General features: G+C 52.1%; 5 protein-coding genes across 5 annotated transcripts; 2 read left to right on the forward strand and 3 right to left on the reverse strand.

Annotated features, from left to right (window-relative positions):
* Nucleotides 1–1,040: 1,040 nt before the first annotated feature.
* GUITHDRAFT_101074 (hypothetical protein) lies at nucleotides 1,041–3,043 on the reverse strand (the record flags this gene model as incomplete). Its single annotated transcript, XM_005840293.1, has 8 exons — nucleotides 1,041–1,386; nucleotides 1,435–1,557; nucleotides 1,606–1,763; nucleotides 2,032–2,208; nucleotides 2,259–2,456; nucleotides 2,502–2,705; nucleotides 2,760–2,869; nucleotides 2,920–3,043. 8 exons carry the CDS (start codon nucleotides 3,041–3,043, stop codon nucleotides 1,041–1,043), a joined length of 1,440 nt encoding a protein of 479 aa, XP_005840350.1.
* Nucleotides 3,044–4,605: 1,562 nt separating this feature from the next.
* GUITHDRAFT_150391 (hypothetical protein) lies at nucleotides 4,606–6,624 on the forward strand. Its single transcript, XM_005840294.1, has 17 exons — nucleotides 4,606–4,813; nucleotides 4,860–4,897; nucleotides 4,941–5,011; nucleotides 5,067–5,139; nucleotides 5,189–5,247; nucleotides 5,300–5,332; nucleotides 5,393–5,448; nucleotides 5,497–5,541; nucleotides 5,592–5,680; nucleotides 5,729–5,792; nucleotides 5,841–5,912; nucleotides 5,962–6,015; nucleotides 6,066–6,120; nucleotides 6,177–6,242; nucleotides 6,286–6,359; nucleotides 6,410–6,451; nucleotides 6,540–6,624. Exons 1-17 carry the CDS (start codon nucleotides 4,634–4,636, stop codon nucleotides 6,582–6,584), a joined length of 1,116 nt encoding a protein of 371 aa, XP_005840351.1. The 5' UTR covers nucleotides 4,606–4,633; the 3' UTR covers nucleotides 6,585–6,624.
* A 2,096-nt stretch (nucleotides 6,625–8,720) lies between these two features.
* Nucleotides 8,721–9,515, reverse strand: GUITHDRAFT_150392 (hypothetical protein; the record flags this gene model as incomplete). The annotated part of the gene is made up of 1 exon (XM_005840295.1): nucleotides 8,721–9,515. A coding segment is annotated over exon 1 (493 nt), but the record flags the coding sequence as incomplete, so codon positions are not given.
* Nucleotides 9,516–11,519: 2,004 nt separating this feature from the next.
* GUITHDRAFT_101077 (hypothetical protein) lies at nucleotides 11,520–13,639 on the forward strand (the record flags this gene model as incomplete). The annotated part of the gene is made up of 9 exons (XM_005840296.1): nucleotides 11,520–11,580; nucleotides 11,624–11,668; nucleotides 11,719–11,785; nucleotides 11,821–12,583; nucleotides 12,884–12,967; nucleotides 13,054–13,127; nucleotides 13,290–13,361; nucleotides 13,404–13,472; nucleotides 13,537–13,639. 9 exons carry the CDS (start codon nucleotides 11,520–11,522, stop codon nucleotides 13,637–13,639), a joined length of 1,338 nt encoding a protein of 445 aa, XP_005840353.1.
* Nucleotides 13,640–13,823: 184 nt separating this feature from the next.
* On the reverse strand, nucleotides 13,824–18,972 carry GUITHDRAFT_101078 (hypothetical protein; the record flags this gene model as incomplete). Its single annotated transcript, XM_005840297.1, has 6 exons — nucleotides 13,824–13,967; nucleotides 14,308–14,372; nucleotides 14,420–14,465; nucleotides 14,675–14,755; nucleotides 14,798–14,827; nucleotides 15,040–18,972. 6 exons carry the CDS (start codon nucleotides 18,970–18,972, stop codon nucleotides 13,824–13,826), a joined length of 4,299 nt encoding a protein of 1,432 aa, XP_005840354.1.
* Nucleotides 18,973–19,408: the final 436 nt, after the last annotated feature.

Raw genomic sequence — 19,408 nt, forward strand, 5'->3', positions numbered from 1 at the left:
TACCCCTCTTGGCAAGGCTTGTACAAACAGGACCACCTCTACCTTTAACCCACCCCCAATTTTTAGCCTAGACGGAGTGAAAAACTACCCGTGTTTGGTCTCATTACGTACCCTATAAAACCATGTAATTGATACCCCACATTGTTTTAGCTGCTGACCCTGGCAGAAATAACCCCTACCCCCTTGCCGATGCAGACCCCCTGCATGTACTTGCATGGATTTGAACCCCTACCTCCTGCGTTGATGGATCAGCCACCTATCGGTACAAGGTATACTACCCCTTCGAATGCACCCCCTTCATTGTATCTACCCTCATTTCAAAAACACTACCCCACTATCTGTGTTCATTCATTGGGAAACTACCCCGTGATATCCAATCGCTGTGAGGTCCCCCACCCACACTGATGATTCCGTACCCCACCTCCTCCGACCGTCAAAGCTGCTCCACCCCACGTCGTCCTTTCTCCACAACAAACGATATGACTACCCCATGATCATCTCCCACCCACCTTTTGGTGATAGTACCCCCATTTTCCCTGGAATATAACCCATCAAAACAATTTTTAACCCACCCCTACCCCGTCAAAGCCATGAGATGCACCTGAAGACTCTCTATTGAACCCCACCATTACTCCCTCCATCGAAGAGGGGTCATTAGCGTTGCCGTTGCATTGCGTTACCAACCGAAACCTGTTGGCACCGCCGGGGGACCGGGCAGTGGCGGCCCGGCCGGCGGCACTGAGTCACTGTCAGTGTGCTGGCGAGGCGGCCCGGCCAGGATCGGACCGCCGGAGCCTTGGAGTGACTCGGACTCAAGCCTCGGTCGCCTCACTATCACCGTGAGCGGTACAGCACTTCAATGTGCTGCAGTGCAGGTCAGTCAGCCAAGTTTCCCGGCACCCACGTTTGGCAGGCTACCGTACAAGACAATCATTTGTCAAGTATTGAATAAGTTCATTCCGATAAGGAGTTTATCACGAGTCACGTATTGTACAAATGATTGATCAATGATTTGCCAGTTGTTTGGCAACAAGCGGCTACTACACACTCATCCTGGGACGCTTCTCTTGCCCCTTATGCGCATGGTTGCCTTCGAACGAGTCCTGTCTTGGCCTTCTCGAGTCTCGAGCATGGAATTTACCATTTCTGGACCTCGAGGTGGCGATTTGCCATAATCCTTTCCCGTTGCTACCATGAACCGGGTCATGGGGAACGTCCGTAACCACTTCCATCTGTCCCATGATCGATCCGTTATCCTGACTTGTTGCCATCTTGTTGTCTCCGCTATCGTCGAGGCTAAGAGAGTGAAACAATTGACCGCCCATGACATGAATCTTGTTCATCAGTCCTTCCATCTTAAGCGTCTCTATCATAACATCGATGGGTCTGTTGACAAGTTTCAGATTGTCAAAAACCAAGGCGAATGCATTAAACCTGCAAGAAACTCCCAGATCCTTGAGTCTTGGAGTCAATCCCGTGCTGCTCTTCCCTTGTGGAGAGTTAGATGGGCTTCCTGATTTCATCACTATCTGCTGTGCTGTACGAAGGAAAACAAATCTGCGAAGCGTCGTCATTGATAGGCTGTGCATCTTGGCAGGCACGAACCCTGTTATATAGGCATCGTAACCTGCCTCATGGAGCTGCGTGTTGTTTTTGTACTTGTCACACCCGTCTTGTAAGCCAATGATCGGTCGCTTGAAGGGATCATGCATCACTGTTCTAAAGACAGCATCTAGACGGGTGCCTCCTGAAAAGCTCAAGCCCTGAAGAAGGGTCATGTCAGACACATGGATGGAATATCAATTTCAAGACAGATATCTTACAAAAGCCGGATGGTCTGACGAAGTCAGGCACTTCGTGTCAACAATTAAAGGGAATCGTTCGTGCAAATTCCTTTTGAATTCTTCGTAGGTAGTAGGTAAATCACGGCAAAAATGTGCTTCAATTTGAGCCATGTCGAGCAACATATTGTGTCCAACAATGAGCTGTTATCAATATTTGACACATGCACTCTTTGGAGAAGTGAATTACCTTTTTCGATGCAGAGATGTGGTCAATCACATGTCTGAATCCAACGGCGGCCTGAATTTGCTTTTCCTCGACCTTTTGAGCCAAACTTGAAATGGACTCCATGATCTTGGCCTTTGTAGTGCCCAAACTTGAAGTTCTCTCATTCTTGTGCAACTTGATGGAAACTTCTCGTTCCACCTTGTACAGTCACGTCACAATGCCGCGCAGAGCAATATACTCAAGCTCACTGTTATGTTCTCCTTCTTAAAGCAGTCATCAAAGGTTTCCGAAAGGTCCCGATGTATCAGCATTCGGCGGTAACTGTCACATTGTGGAAGCATCAAAATACTCCGAGTCTCATCAGCTAGAAACTCTGCTATGGTGGCCCGAATGGTTGCTACGAACTCTGTCTCCTTACTAGAGATGCCTCTGCGCACGAATTCCTCCTGCAATGAAGTTTCAGACAAGATTTGTAGCTTCGCAGAGCTGACCTCTTGCTTATTCAAGTAGGAGATTCCGGATTTGATCAGTTTGTTGAAATCCATGCAGTTCGACGAGAGAAACGACATACACTTTGCCTGGCAAAGAAACCTTCGATCAAGGCCCTTGAATTCCCGAGGGAAGGTGTAGAAGTTGTAAGGAGTCGCAATGAAGCTTCGCTTCTGTGCATTCCATGTGAACACGCATATGCCAACCTGTACGGATGTTGATGTTTGTAGCCACGAAAAGAGAAATAAAACCTGCACTACCAAAAATGTTGTAGAGGCCTTGATCTTTTCGTATCTTGACTGCAGCTCTTCTTCTGCTGTCATGCCAGCATACTTGGTCATTCCAGCGCCAACTGATTGAAGGGTTCCAACTACCGTGCACATTTAGTCAGACGGCCCGTGGGATGGACACAGGCCTTACCTGCAGTTGCTGGTGCTTCATCAAGGCCAGTGAACTCGCAATCGATTGCAAGGAAATCACACTCATCGATCAACGGCTTGATTTCTCTCAGCACCTCCTCAAAGTTTTCTGTTGTGACGTCCATCGAGTTGCTTGTGAAAAATGAAATCCCCTCTAGTCCTGTCGATGATCAAGCCTCCTATGGCCAAGTATGCTGATCTCTTTTCGGCTTCTCCACTGACAACTTCGCTTCAATGTCTCTTCTCTGAGCGTCTCTTCTTCACTGTCTCCTCCTCCTCTCCCTGCTCCCTCCATGCCGCAACTTCCCGCTCTCCTCCCTTCAACATATCAGCACAAACCTCTGCCACAGCCGGATTCCTGAGAGGGTTCTCTTCATCTGATTTTCTACAAATTAGTGAACTCCAGTCTATTGATTTCAAGTTGTAAATTGAAGTTTAAGAAATGTCGTTATTTGTCAGTAAATAGTCAAAAATTGTGAAAGGACCGAATTAGAGTTCGGGTCCCGAGCCCCTACCCCGTTTCTGCCCTACAATACTACCCACCCCTTTGTGCATCGAGCGGCCCCACCTTCGACCCCTGAACTCCACACCCTACCCCTCAAGTTCAACATTTCATATTATGACCATGGACTTTTTCACCCCTACCACCATATGTATATCAAAATGACCCACCATTTTATATCCAGATGAGTGAAATGAATTTTCCCACCCCTCCATAATATTCAAGACCCCTCTATTTTCTAGCTGATCCCACCACCATTCATCCACCCCACACAACGACAGGTACCGGTACTTTTCATAGAAGTTTCTAGGGGTACCACAAACTGTCATGGTAAAGAGGGTGATGAGGATGAGTATGCGGGTGATGAAGATATCCACCCCTCCTTGTCAGCCTGAAAGTACCCCACCAAGCATCCTAGGAAAAGAGAGAATTCTAGATACCCCCAACCCCATTTTTAAAAGCCGCACCCCATCACATTTGCAATGTACCCCAGTACTATTTAATGACCCCTGTGATTGTATATAAAAAAGGACCGGTTATTGTTTAGGAATATAGCGCCTTTCATGTACCCCTACCCCTCCAGATATTTCAACACCCCCGTTGTAGATGACCCACCCATCAAATGTTCCAAAATACTCGAAGCTCTCCCTCAATGGCGGGAGAAGGGAGTAGTGCAGGGAGCAGAGAGGAGGAGGAGGAGGTTAAATGCATGATTCATGCAGAGTAAGTAGAAGTACAAGTGAGGCGTGGATGACAAGTGCTTTATGTCTTCTTCTCTCGGTCAAACACTGCCTGATATCCCATGAAAAGTAGTTCAATCTTTCTTGAAATATGTCTCCATTCTTCAACTTATAGCCTATGGCTTCAAGTTTTATTTGCGTTTATCCCCCTGTTCGCAACATCTTCAGCTTGCCCTGACACCCTGCACTTGTCTTTGGATCGTGCCTGCCTGGTTATCCAACGATTTCCTGCACTTTTCTGCTTGCTGTATTCCTTATTCACTTTTCTGGGTCGCTGTTCCCCTTGAAGGATAGACGATTATGTATCCTGTGATGTTTTCTAGAATTTCATATGCATCGTGTGTTGTGGTTTCCTACCTGCTTGCTTCGTCCCAATCTACTTGAAAGGGCGACCGGGGTGAAATGGCAGACAGCTTTCGAAGAAAAAACTAACTATCGCTTCATCAGATCTTTCTTCCTCTCAGGAAGCCAAGATGAGCGACGGAGCAGAAAACGAAGCATGGCATGACTGCAGGCAGGATGCAGACGTCGAGGACGTTCAGTTCAATTTAGAATGTGACGAGTCGAGCGCTGGCAATGAAGCGCAGGATGCAAGGAGCAACACAGGTGCCTCGAGACAAGATTCATCGAATCCAGTCCAGCATGATCGATATGTGAGATTGAGCTATGAACCCCCCACCCTCGTGATTCCCTCTGCAGGACCGGGAGGTTCCAGCAGCAAGCACTGTAGACAACAGGTCGGCCATGGCCTGTTGCAGGCTGATCTTAAGTTGGATGCAGTTGGACTCAATCCCAGCAGCACGGCAATCCCTTCGCTAACATGCAGACTTTTCAATTCCATGGATTCCCTGGTGAGAGCTTGTCGCTGCTGCCCTTGCTGGCATGCTCAACGTGTTGCGGCTTCAGGGTTTCATGGTGGGGTTGGAATGATGCAGCATGGAGGAAACTTCACGACAAGCACGGGAGTCGGAGCACATGGGTCAGTTCTGTTTGCTTTCGCACTGCAGCTGACCGTGTTTGCTGTGAAGGATGATAATCGACATACCGATGGATCAGAGCATCCCTGACATCTCTGTTGGAGTACTAGGTGGGGGGAGGAGGAGGAGGAGGAGGAGGCTGAGTGACAGACTTTCCTGCAGGAGTTCCTGTTTCCGTAAGGATGGACTCGCTCGGTAGTTTGTACTATCCTCGCTCGATCCTCTTGACTGAGTGTTGTCGTTTGCTCGCTGTAGATCTGTTCGCAGGGGATTCAGAAAATTTCTTCAACAACTTCGATCCCCTGCTGCAGGTTGAGCTTTTTGTCTCACAGCTTCATTCGTGCTGACGGCGGTGATAGGCGATGCAGGCAAGCTTCAACCTGTCTCAAGGATATAAGCCCAAGGTCTTCATTACCTCCACCCTTTCCACACTCTTGACTAGGTTGTGGGCCAGGCAAGTGCGCGAGCTCTGGAGTTTGTCCCAGCCATCAGACTCGAGAAGGGCGAGACGATTGAGTGTCCGATCTGTGCCGACGTGCTGAGGTCTAATGGCAGAGGAGCCTGAGGTTGTCTGAGGTTGTCTGCGGTCAGGGACGGGGATTGGGGGGCTCGCATGCCATGTGGGCATTACTTCTCACTTGAGGAGCTTGCCAAGGTCTCTTGCTGTTGCTCTGCTGCCCCATAAGGACTGAATGCTGGCCAGTGGCTAGCTGTGAATAACACATGCCCTGTCTGTCGGTTCGAGCTCCCGTCGACCGATGAGGAGTACAACAGGGTGAGCGACCGCGACTTTGTACAGGACTTCGCTAAGGGCAAGTTGACAGAACAAGAAACTTTCATATGAGGACTTGAGAAATTCTTTTGAGAACATCTGCAAGGTGAGCAGCAGGACTGATTCTCTCTAGCACTTGAGTGACGTCGCTGGTAGGCGCCCAATGACATAATGGCGACAAGAATCAATAGTGCGAGACAAGTTTTCCTAGGTAGGAAGTGATTGTAATCCGGCGGTGGCAGCACTTCTGTAACGATGCAACTACAGACGGAGTTCTGTCTGCAGCTCTGGATGAGGTGCACGCCGATATGGGGGAGGAGAATGTACATAGATGTGAGTGAAATGATCACACAGGGAGGGAGGTGATAGAAAGTAGCAGGTGAAGACTTGGGGGCCAAGGAGTCGAAGTCTTGTTGTAAATGCTTTAACGTAGATTCTGAAGAGATTGAGGTAAGCCTTGATGCTTCGAGTCGGTCGGTCGGGTCGGTGAAAGTCAGCAGGAGGAGCTGCAACAGCTGGCAGATCATTTCTTATTCGAGCAGGTCTACCATGGACTCCCTTCCCCCTGCAATTACCTTACCCTGCCCCTCGCCCCTTGCCATAAGAATATACTCACTTGTTGTGGACCAGGTGCAGCAGCGGCAAAGGATGGAAGTTATGTTAGACTTAGACTAGAGTTGGTAGAGAAACCACGACAACAACAACTTCTGCTTTCATTCTTGATAGTCTAAACACTGCAAATTCTCACGCTGGCAATCAGCTGCCAACATGCTACAGGCCAGGAGGACGAGACATCCAGCCTGCAATTAGCGTCACCTCAGAGGAGCAAGTGAGACCTTGTTCGTTACCGGACGAGGAGGAGACGCCTGAGGTAGTCAGGGGCTCTCCCAAGAAGTCGCACTGGCTGTTGGCCGGAGCTGAGCTCAAGCTTGCCGAGTGGGACGAGTTCGACGACCACGTGTGCATCAAGCAAGAATCGTCCTCGCCCCCCAGCAGCGACCCAGCAGGAACTCCTCGTATCTGACGCAACGTCACCCTCTAAAACCTGGTCGATCACTTCTCACCTTTCCCAGCTCGGACTCCAGCTCGGCCGTCCGCAGCCTCAGGTTCCCTGACACAGCGTCACGCTGACCACAGCAAGTCCTCGTGTATCGTCTGTCACCTAACTCCTCGTCCCGCCGCTGCAGCTGCGTCGCCAGCTCCCCCCTCTCCTTGATCAACGCCATGCTGAACTGCCGGAGGTGCAGAACTTCCTCTTGCAGCATGTGAATCTGTAGCCGGCACTCCGAGATGTCAAAGTGAATGCCCTCGGGCACGCTCCCACCGTTAGGACGCAGCGTGGGCTGCATCATCTTGTGCTCCGAGGAAGGGCCGGCCACAGACGAGTCAGCGTGAGGCCTCACCATTCGGCTCGAACTGCCGGACATCTGCTTGCAGTCATCGAAATCCAGCGACTCGGCCTCGTCCGACATCATCTTGTGGAGCATCTCCCACACGTCCTGCTCCGCTCCCCCTGCTGGCTCCTTGTAGTCGCCAGGGAGGATGCACATGTCCTCCAGCTCTAGCGTGTCATCTTGCTGCAGGTCGTTGAGGCTCGAGGAAGGAGCAGCAGCGCTGCCTGACGGCTTCCCATCGATGTCGTTGAGGGGAGGCAGCGGCGGCTTGTTGTTCATGGCTGTCGGAGCCTTGGACGAGACCTCCTTGGGATGGGAGGAAGGTGCGACCTTGCTCGAGCTCTTGGTGGTGGAAGTCGAGCTGTTCCCTTGCTCGAGATCATCGGGGTCTGCAGCCTCTGTCACTCCACTGATGTCGCAGTCCAACCCCTGGCGACGTCAAGTCATGGAACATGCACAAAACCCTGTGGGTGACATCATCATTCACCTGTAGCAGGTTGTTCCTCTTCTCTTCCAAATCTTTGATTTCTGCTTTATACTGGGCCATCAGCCCTTCTTCCGTGGAGTACCTGTGCTCAGCCTGCAGCAGAGCCAGGCGCTTCTCTACCGCCTTGAGCTTCCGGTGCGGCCACTGCTTGATCCCCATCTTCCTGCAGACCTTCTTGATCGCAGTGGCACAGACTCCGAGTTTTTTCGCCGCGTCGTTCAGCGGGAGATTGAAGTGCTTCCTCAGGGTCGCCGCGTTCAGAACTATGGGAGCCGCGTGAGCGTCAGAGTCCAGCTCGGGTCTTCCACCGAGAGCTTGCTTACCACCCTGCGAACAAGCAGATCAGACATTGCTAAGATGCTTCGATTGTGCTCACCTGGCCCACACTCCTTCTCTTCAGCCTTGGTCTGACTTCCATACTTTGATCTTCATCCTCTGGAATCATCTCACGTTTGATTCCAGTGGATGAAGCTCTGTCCTTTCCCCCCTCCTCTGCCTCCACAGCGCCTTGCGATCCATTCTGTCTCCGCTGCTCCGCTGCCTTGTGCCTCTGGCTCAAGGCAGCGACCTGCATCTCTTCCAAACTATCCAGCAACTGTAGATTGCATTCTTCGCAAGGGAACCTTTGTCTCGGGACTTGAGGATTGGCATTTCTAGCGGCACATGCCTTGCATTGTTTCACCCCTGATTGCCCCTCTGGGAAGTATCGATCCAAGAAGGATGAGAGTAGAGTATCAACTTTGATTGTTTCGAGGTCCAATATCTGATCTTTCCGACAAACAGGGCAAGATGTCTGGCAGAAATAAGAAGCGGCCGAAACGCATTTCATGCAAAAGCGATGGCCACAAGAAAGAACCACCGGGTTGCAGAGGATCCCAAGGCAAATGGGACAAGAATAGTTCTCTGGGAGAGGCTTCAGTTTCGTGGTCCGGAACATGATTTCTGAGGCGAGAACTTCGACATCCGTGATCAGAGCACTGAAATGAGGGGAGTTGTAGAAATGCTTCTTGTGGACTGTGTTCACCATCTCCCATTGCAGCTGCTTTGTGATACCCTCCTGCTTGTCATGCTTCTTGGTGATCTTGACGACCGCAAGTGTATTGATCATCACAAACTTGCGCATGTTGTCAACTTTCGCAGAGAAATGCAACAGTGCTTGAATGATTTCTCCTGCATCCGTGCCTTCTAGCGCCGACACCAACTTGTCAAGATGGAGGTGGCCGTTGATTCCCTTGGCAGACTGCGCTTTCTCCCACGCCGGCTCCAGGGGTGTCTGCGTGACCTTCTGACAGAGCGATCGGAACTCGGCGTACAGCTCCGACTCCTTCGAAATGAAGAATCGATCCACCTTGTCGATCTCGGCTAAGATCGACGCTGTGAATTGTTCGTCCTCCGGTGCGCTCGCGCCATTCGCCACGAGTGCCTTGAGGAGGTGCTTCAACCCCTTGTAGTCCACGTACTGATCGTTCCATTGCTCCACTGCCTCGGACCTGATCCGCTTACCGAACTTCATACCTTATAGCGAGGATACTCGCAGCCTCTCTATGAAAGCCGATGACAACAATCAAGGTCCTCCTTGACTAATAGGTAGAAATGACTCCGAGTTCTCGCCAGAATCAAACAGGCATGAGGTAGTCTCTGTCCCCAGGAAAATGAAAAGAGGCTGAAAGCGACTTCAACAAAGACTTCGTCCTTTTGCTGAATGAGTCTTCTTGATCCTCGACTACAGCAATAGAAAACTATCATTAGTATCGATCACTCCACCAGAGACACAAGAACACGACAATACATGAGAAAATTCTTTCGTAGGCATTGCGTGTTGTTATTAAGAGTTCGTTAGCAGACTTTCTTTGGGGATTGCAACCATCCATCTTTTCAGATCGAAGGAAAGAAGACATCTCCTTGTTATGCGCTGACTACCCAACAATGCGGGATCAGGAATCAACTACTTCAGATTTTGGCTACTTGAACGGCCCTCCTCGCAGTACCCTAAGCTGCCCTCAGCTGCCCTCATTGAGCTACCCTCAGCCACCCACTTCCCCCAAAGCTGTTGTTCCCTTGAATTGCACTCTTGTCTAGAGAAATGTAGTGTAATACCTTAGTTGATCATCAACCCATTCCTCAACCAACAACTTGACTCCATTTCAACTGCTTTCGTGTGCATTCTTATTAACTCTTCCTCTTTCATGTTATCCTATGCATCTCCATCCACTGATCTGTAATCAAAAGACATCATCGCTCTATCAACGTTGTCCATACAATTGTTCTCCTCTTTTGCATCTTACTGCTTTCGTCTCCTTTGTCCGTTCATTGGGGGAAACCAAACCACGAGACCAATGTTTAGTTGGTCACCAAGTGCAATCTATCCTTCACCTTTTTCTGCTGTTTTGTTAGTGACCTACATCTCATATCCTACATACTCATCGCTTCCCTCACTTTCATGCCTCTATCCGTCTTCTTTCCTTCCTCTTCCTCTTTCCATTGCCCATAGCCTGCTGTCCAGCCGCCATTGCTACCCCCCGTTTAAGAAGTATTTTAAAATGTGTACATTAAAAGTTAAAAGTAGAAAGAGATCGAAAAATACTTTAACATAAATATTTAAAGCGAATTCTTTGTACCCTCTAAACAGCCATCGAAGACAAGTCTATTTACATGATCAAAGTTGGTAGTGTCGCGAGAGTTTTAAAATCTCAGGGGTTGTCCGATCACTTTCTGCTCAATCTTTAAAACGAAAATTACATCACTTTTAAGGACGTGATACCTACCAGATTGACCAATTTAAGTTTTATATTCTACCATAACAGTTGTATATATACATGTTGAATCTAAATCATTGTAGATGTAAAACAAGCTGAGCCGTGATCTCGAGATTTCCTCGGTAACCCTACCCCGGGAAAGTCCCTGCACGTGATTATGATGACAGGGGTATGTGGGTGATAAGGTTTTTAGAAACCACACCCCACCGTCCTGCCCCATACCCCCCGTAGGTTACCCACCGGTCATACTACCCCATCATTAGAGCTGAACTACCCCACCATTCGCCCACTCGACTTCCTTGACTGGAATGAAATATGGCACGTCCTTGCAAGGGACGCGGAAAGGGATGGGTAGGGGTGGTCAGGGGGTTTGTGTTGCAAGATAGGATAATAGATAGGGAGAGATAGGGGTGATACCCATGGGGGTGGGATATTGAAGGCCTCGACTCCTGGGTCAGGGGGTAGGGTACGACGATCTCCATGGAGGAGGCACGGGGTGGGTTTCATAGGCTTAAGGTGGGGTTTGGGGGGGTGAGGTAGCGGGTGATCATGGTAGCCCCTCACAAAGCATTTGAGGGATCGACGGGGGGTGGGGTAGTTGGGAACACGGGGTCGATTGGAGTCGTAGAGGAGGGGCGTTGCAACACCTGGAAACTAAACCGGGTCAAATGTGGACAAGAACTAAACCAAACCGATCTTAGATAGAAAGAACTAAACCGGGCGGAGGGACGGGATGAATTAGATGAGAACTAAACCGGGCCGAAGATGCCCGGCCGGACTCCCGGCTCCACTCAACCAAAGCGATCCAACGCAGTACGGCATGGATGGCGACCGGCGTTGGGCGAGAGCGCGAGGAGATGAGAGGGACAGAGAGAGGGACAGAGAGCAGGTAAAAGCATGCTTACATGTGCTTGTACTCTTCTCATAATCATGGTACTCGTGGTTCTGTGGTTTCTCTTAGTTCTTTACGTTGATGATAGTAATTACTAATTCTATCCAGATGTTTGGTTCTGAAGGGCTCCCTTTGAAGTTGTGTGAGATGCTCTATCCCTCCAGCTCCTCTGACTGAGTGACCAGGGATGAGCACCGATCAAGGCGGCACTCGCATGCAGCTGCATCCCGGTAGCTCAGTGCTCGAATGAGGATGCAATATATTCGCTGAAGCACCTCAGGAGGCAACGGAGCCCTTCAACTGAGAGTTCTCGATCGAGCTCGAGGTGTAGACCATCTTTCTGTCAGGTTTGATGAGCGTATTCTCTGATCCCCACGAGCAGGTCTTCCTCCTCGACGTCATACAGCGATGATTCGTCGTCGTCGATGTCCAGCACAAGTTCATCCTCTAGCGACTCAGCCAGGAGAAGGAAGAAAGACAGGAAGAAGAGGCACAGCGGCGACAAGAGATCGAAGAAGAGCAAGGAGAAGAAGAAGAGCAAAGAGAAGAAGAAGAGCAAAGGGAAGTCAAGATCTAAAGGGAAGGAACGAAAGGAGAAATCGAGGGAGAGGAAGTGGCGGGATGACAGTGATCTCCCCAACGACCCGAGCAAGCGGGAGGAGCGGGCGAGACATTTACAAGCGCAACTCCTCCCAAGAACAGCTGCGAACATGATCCAGAAAGTTTTCCGTGGCCATTCCGTCAGGACATGGACAAATAGGAAGATCCGAGAGATGAGGGTTTTAAGGAAAGATCTGACGAGGTACATCATGACTGAGATCCTTCACGATGTGCTGGAGAAGGAGTTTGTTCCAGACATCTTAGTTGAGATTGTGACCTCCATGTCTCCTGAGGTGTTTGCTCCCCATCCAGCATGGCTGAGAGATCAGCTCGCGGCCGCCGAAAAGATAACCAAGGAGACAGTGACTAAGTTGATCCGAGAGGTGGTTCGGGAGACCTTCAACGACCTGGTGAACGAGTACCTTGTGAAAGAGAGGATGGAGCAGAAAAAGAAGGGCTCCAAGAGCGATCAGCTTGCTCTCTACGTGGACTTGGAGATCGTGCAGCCAGTGCTGAAGCCGATCCTGCTCACCTTGGCGCGTGAGGTAGCAACCCGAGCCCTGGTTTGGCTTCTTCTGACAACCCTCGAAAGTGCGTGAAGGAGGCTGCGCAAGAGTATCTGCTGTCCCGCTGGATCTCCGACATGGCAAGCGCGCTGCTTCTCTGACGGCCGTCCTGACATGTTGGACCGACCAGATTGAGTTCATGTCCAATGACAGCATCCGAGAGGTGGCGCAGAAGACGTTGAGCGAGATACAGGAGGAGAGGGCTATGGAGGGGATGTGCAAGGCGAGTAGAAGGAGGTGGTTGGGGGAGAAAGCCAGGACTGATCGAAGAGGCTGCAGGTCGTGGTGGCACAGATATGTAAGGAGGTGGCTGTGGAGATTCAAGCAGATCTTGCTGTCATCGAGAAGGAGAAGAGAGAAGCGGTAACAGCAGCAGCAGCAGCAGCAGCAGCAGCAGCAGCAGCAGCAGCAGCAGCAGCTTGGTGTTTTGTCTTTTGACATGTCCGCAGCTGGTGAAGCAGGAGATGTTCCAACTCTCCTTCAAGATCCTCGATGCTGCACTGATGCGACAGCTCATTGACAGGTGACCACCCCCCCCCCCCCCCTTCCCCACTCTGTCTCCCTCTTGCTCTCACTTTGCCTCCCTCATCCTCTCCCTGCGTGTCTCCCTCCCTTCCCTGCCATTGTTCCATCTCTTCTCTCAGCTCCCCTTTCCCCTCCTTCCATCCGACGTCTGTGGATTCAGAATCGCTACTGGAGGAGAGAAGGCGGTGGTCCAGCAGTACACTGAGAGGACGATGGATCGGCTGCTGTACAGGTAGGGAGGAGGGAGCTACTCCGCATCTGATGCCTCGCATAGTCTGATGCTCCGCCGCGCGCTCAAGTCAGATATACTCATCCAGTCGTTTCAAACCAACTTCGCCAAGAGGTGAAGGGGAGGAGGACGAAGGAGGAGGACGACGAAGACGAGGAGGCAGTGATGTTGTTGTCAGGTATCTCATGCACAAGATCATGTCACAGCTCCTCGTTGATCAGCTGACCGGAGACCTGACGTGGCTTGAGGGCGTCTACGAGGAGGAACAAGAGGAGAGCTGAAGGTTGTGAGATGTATAGTTGACTCGTGTAAAGTACATAGTCGCCTGACTGCGTTAAAAAGAGAGAAGATCAGCTAAGTTCGCTTCTAGTCCTCTACTGCTACTGCTCTGTTAGTTCTACTTCTGCTATTTACATCCTTGCCACTGCTCTCACTCTTGCTGTAGCGCTCACTCTCGCTCTCGCTCTAGTTCTGGTCGCTCGCCTCCCAACTCTGGTCATCTTCGTCCTCATCAACCCCCCGCAACGACACGAGGATCGCCTCTAGTGCCGCCGCGTCCACTACGATGGCGTCCTGACCGTAGTATGTGCTCCATGCATACTTCCAGTCCTGCGACAGGTTGAGATGCTCTCAGGGTCCTCCTGCCCTCCACCTGCCGCCAGAACCCCTCGGGATCGGTGAAGGCGATGGCAGGATAGCTGAGATGAGGAGGAAGCAGCTCATCTGGCGAACAGCCTCGTGGAGGCCCACAGGATTCGCCCTGAGCGGGGGGGAGAGAGAGAGCAGAGAAAGAGAAGATGAGAGACAAGGAAGTAGGAGAGGGGAGGGAGGAGGAGAGGGGAGGGAGGAGGGAGGAAGAGGGAGACAGGAGACAGGAAGAGACAAGGAGAGAATACGCCACAAACTTGTCAGATAGATCTCTTGATTAGATGCAGGAGTAAGATATTACCTTGAGGGTGTAGATGTTGTTCTTGAAGAAACGATGGCAGTGAATCGATCTGTATTCCCCTGGACCTGAAGAGGGAAGTCAGCAAGGAAGGCGCTGGGGTAACAGGGGATACCGTAGCGAATAGCGTTCTCGAACTCCCTGCCTCCTTTGTACCCGACCTGGGCGGCAACGTAAGCTGGAGTCAGAGAAGTTGATCGGAGGAAGTGTAGTCAGCAGGGAGCGGGACAAGTGATCAGGGGGGAGAGGCGGGGAGGAGAGGAGAGGAGAGAGAGGAGGAGAGGAGAGACGAGAAGAGAAGAGAAGAGTGAACAGGAGGAAAGGAAATGAGGGTAGAGGAGGAGAGCAGGAGAGGAGCATGTGAACTCACTCCGAAGGGGAAGATTTGAATTCCTGCCGCTCCTCTCCTCATCCAAAGAGCATTCCAAAGGCCCGTGCCAGTGACGCCAACCTAAAGCAGGTGAGCAGGAGACAGAGAGGGGACTGAAGCTACCAAGGCATCGACGTCCTGCACAACCTCGACCTGGGAAACGGAGGTGAGGTGAGGCAGATGGACAAGGAAGAGATGATAGTTAGAAACAAAGAGGGAGGTGGTGGAAAAAGAAGGAGAGGAGACACTCTTGCAAACTAGAAAGATGCAGAAACTGGTGGAGAATCAAGGAAGAAAAGTGGAAAGAGGAAGGACGGGAGGGAGAAGAGTTTGAGGAAGAACTTCGGGCGGGGTAGGAGAGGCACCTGCTCTACTAGGCTCATCTTCTCAAACTCGATGATCATGACGCGAGAGTTGAGAGACTCGACGGATCGAACAAGCTGGTCCAGGTTGAAGATGCCCCTCCTCGACGTAAGCTCCTCCGAGCGATGAACGAAGGCCACCACCCTCTCGCCTCCGCTCTTCCTCCTCCTCCCCGCAGTCTCCACGAACTTCAGGACCCTGCTCCTCAACATCTGCACATCTCTGTAGTTGGGGATGGGAGAGCTAGTCTTGTCCTCCTTCACAGTCTCCTCCGTGGCAAACATGTTCATCCCATCCGATAGACCGACCACCAGCTGGCGGAAGCAGACGCGTCGCCCAGCTGTGCGCAGGGTGCTGAAGGTGAACCATGGATGGTTGGAGAGGGTAGAGAGGAGGAACGAGAACTTTTTGAGGCTCTTGTCAGCGTCGATCACGTCTGAGATCAGGATGACGTCATCAAACACACTTTCCTCTAGGTTCTGCTGGTCTGACCCGCTGAACGTCAAGATGGTGTGGAAGAGCGCGAAAAACGTCTCGTGCAAGAGATGCCCGTATTGCATGATGTTCAACACCCCAAACATGTAGGCATCTTTTGCGATGAACAAGTCACACTGCTGCTCTGCTTGCCGCCTCACGTGCTCGACGGGAACAGCAAAGTGCCATTGCGGGCAGCACTGGAGGGCATGAACGAGGAGGAGCCTTGGAGGAAGGGAGCTGACTTCCGCGCCGTCCCCTCCGTCCACCTCAATCCTCCCATGCAGCGCGTCTCGGACATACTCAACATGTTCAAACTTGCAGTACCTCGTCACTTTCCTCGACGTGCAGTTGTAAAAGGAGAATCGCCTCCCCGGGCTCGGAGCGCCTGCAATGCGTAGGAACATGCTGGTTCTTGCCATCCAACCTTCCTCCTCCTGCACGGGAGACCCTGAGCGCTGATCGCCGTCCTCCAGAAACCTCACAAAGAAGAGCATCTTTGCCGACCACCTCTCATGTGATACGCCGCCGTTCATCTGGCTGTATAGGAGCAGTACGACGGGCCGGGTCGGGTTGTAGTGCTGGACTGTGGCAAGACGCTGCAAGTTCAGAACCTGGTGGCAGGTAGAGCGGAGAGGATGGTCAGCTAGCCTGCAGTCAGAGGGGGAGAGAGAGGTCTCGAAGTAAGAGGAAGCGTGATCCTTGTCGTACAGCATGACACCGACGCTCCTCCCCTGCTCGCTGAAAACAGCCGCGTCAACCTCAACAACTAGGTCAAGCACCATCGAGGACGTAGACTCCATCATCGTGGGAGAGAGGATGTGTAACTTCTTCTCCTCCTCCTCCAGCCAAGGAATCTTCTCCTCCTCGCAGCTGCAGGAGGCTGCCCACACCAAATGCACCAGACGTGTGCTCCACCTGCTCAGGAGCCAGTCTGCGCCTGCGCTGTCCTGCCGCCACTCGAGCAACTCGGGCTGCAAGGCATTGTCGGGGCTCAGGAGGGTCTGGACGTGGAGGGGAGAAGTCCACCACGTGTGGTGTGACAGGGCGAGGAGAGGAGAGACGAGGAGGCTGTCAGCACAGACGTCGGCGCCATCCTGAAGGGCCTCGATGCAGGGGATCGGGTCGGTCAAGATTTTCCAGTCATGCGCGCGATGGAAGGAGGAGCGAGAGTGAAGGTGATAGGTACCTATGGTGGTTGAAAACAAGAAGGAATCTCGTCCGAAGTCTCTAGAAGAGCAGAACTCATGGATCCTGTTGAGAAACTGGTCCTGCGAGTTCAAGAAGCTTCCAACCTGTTCTTCCTGCCTTCTCCTGATATCGATGACGGCTGAGACGCTCATATCTGCAATCATGCTCTGCAACAGTATCTCTGCTACATCTGCGAAGGGTCCCACGAGATGAACTTCCAGGCGCTGCAGCGCCAACATGAGAGGGAGGCGGAGGAGGGTCGAGAGTTTGGAGTGAATCTCCGGATACCAATCAGATCCTTGCGCGAAGACGAGCACAAACCCAAAGACTTTGATGTCCCCAGCAACATGATGAAATTGTTTTTGAGATCTACATGACTTGAAAGGGACCTCTGAAACATCCGCGTGATATGCTGACCTTCTCACGACCTGCAAAGATTTCAACCAGAGCCTGTTCGGGGGCGAGCAAAAGTGTTTGCTGTTCGGCACCCCGATCTCTTCATCATCCTCGCACAAATGATCGAATCTAACGTGGACATTGCAACAAACATCATGTTGCTCACTGTCAATGCATTGAACATCTCTCTCTCCGGTGTCCTGGCATTGCCAAAGATGAATCTCTTGACCTGAAGAGAGCAGCGGCCGGAATTTCTCATCGATCAGCCCAACGCTAAGGATACGATGCCTGCATCCCACTTCATGCAAACGGTTCAAACGAACCTCCATCTCCATTCCCTTCCCTGCACCTGTCAACCTTTCCTTGCCCACTTCCATCCCGTCGAGTTGAACTTGCAGGCTCAGACCCCAGTCGCTCAACGAGCTCTCGCTCTCCACTCTCACTCTCACCACCAAACCCCCAGCGTCACATTCCTGGGCCCCTCGACACTCAGCAGCATAAAGGTACGAGTGGTTGCGGGGCTCGAGGACTTGGATCGAGATCCGGTGGGGCAGGAGCAGCAGGGGCAGCAGACAGGGCATCGGAAGGAAGAAGGAGCCGCGACGAGTCCAAGGTGCGACGCTGATCTCGTTCCTACCCGGTCGGAGGTGTTCCTTCACTGCATCCAGCCGGACGAAGCTGCTGCCTCTGGCATTCTCTACTCGTACCAATGACGGAGAACCGTTGACATGTAACGTCACCTCCAAGAGCGACATCTCCTCGGCAGGAAATCGGAACGCTGCCGCTGAGATGTTCACGTCGACATCTGGCCAGGATCCCACTAGAGAGGTAGCGACCGTGAGCAGGAGAGGTGCGTCCTGGGGTGACACGGCATGATGCAGGAGGAGGTAGCTCCTCCCGTCCACCACGTTGTTGCCATGCGATTGCGCGATTGCGAGGAAACCAACGTCGTGCACCTCAAGTTCGTCTTCGCTCCTGCCTCCACAGAGTGACAACTTCACCGCATGCCTCGAAGGGCCCTCTTGAGTCTCCCTGTACTTTGAGTTGCGCGAGTTCTCCCCCCAGCAGAGAAGCACATCTTTGACCTCAGTCACCCCGCACGAGTGCAGGTTCCCCGCAAAGATCTCTTTGAACTTGAGTTGAGGAGGCCTTGCCTGCAGCCTGCGGTCTGATCCCCAGCAGACGACGTTGGGGAGGAAGCTGTCCCGGAGCTCCTCCGAAGTACCCAACAGGATCCCGCACGTGTGCATCTCTCCTGCGGCGATCTTGGAAAGTTTGACAAGAGGAGGGTCCGATTGCCCCAAGTACACGCCTTCCAGCTCGCCCGTCCCTTCGTTCGATCCCCAGCAGACGGCGTCATGCTGGGTGGAGATCGCACACGTGTGGCTGCTCCCACAGCTCACTTCCAGGAAAGGTCCAGCTGGTGGGTGTGCCTTTCCGCCTTCCTCATCCCCCCAGCAGACGACCTCCTTTGACGTCTTGCGTATCGCACACACATGAGCTGGACCGCAGCTGATCGACTCGAACCCTCCGTCTACCACTGGAGGCTTCGACATGTCCGAGAACCCCGAGGCCCAGCAGACTGCCGAGCTGTCGTTTGCTCGGACCCCGCAGGTAAAGAAGTCACCGCAGCAGACGTCGAGGAGCAGCATGTGGTCCGGCACGTCAGTCCACGGGCCGTCCAAGGAGGACACGCTCCGATGACCCTCATCGCTGGGAGCTGCTGAAAGCCCTATGGACATTATACACTTGGTCTCCCCCGTGCCCAGCCTGTTGCACAAGTGTGTGTCGGAGGACGCTGTCTGGACAAGAAGACCTTCTGTGCGGTAGCTCATGACGATAGGGACCTTGTTCTCTGGCCAGCACACCAGCATTCTTCGGTCGGTTGCATCAGGCACCAGAGCACAAGTCCTGTCGGAGAGCGAGACGAGTCTCGACGAGTCGCATGAATCGTTGGAGGATGAACATATGGGAGCTAGCAAGAGAAGATTGATGAGAGCAAAGGTACAAGCGCATCTCGGCGATGTGGCTGGAAAGCTGTATGCCCCCATGTCATTGCTTCATTCTTGGTTTCCACAGCTTCAACATTTTGCCTCCTGCTTCACTACTCTTTGAGATTTCAGCGTTTCATCCATGGAATGCATTGTCCTATGGCTCCGCTTGTCTCCTCGTCTCCTCGTCGTCTTCCTCCCCTTTGCACTCACTTCACCTCTCCATGCCATCCCAACTGCCATTGGCCAACCCTCTAGTGGAAACCCGCCATTCTCTGCCCAATTTTCAATGCCCAATTTCTTTCGGGTTATTACTCAA

Source organism: Guillardia theta (assembly GCF_000315625.1).
Source record: "Guillardia theta CCMP2712 unplaced genomic scaffold GUITHscaffold_6, whole genome shotgun sequence".
Classification (NCBI taxonomy): domain Eukaryota; class Cryptophyceae; order Pyrenomonadales; family Geminigeraceae; genus Guillardia; species Guillardia theta.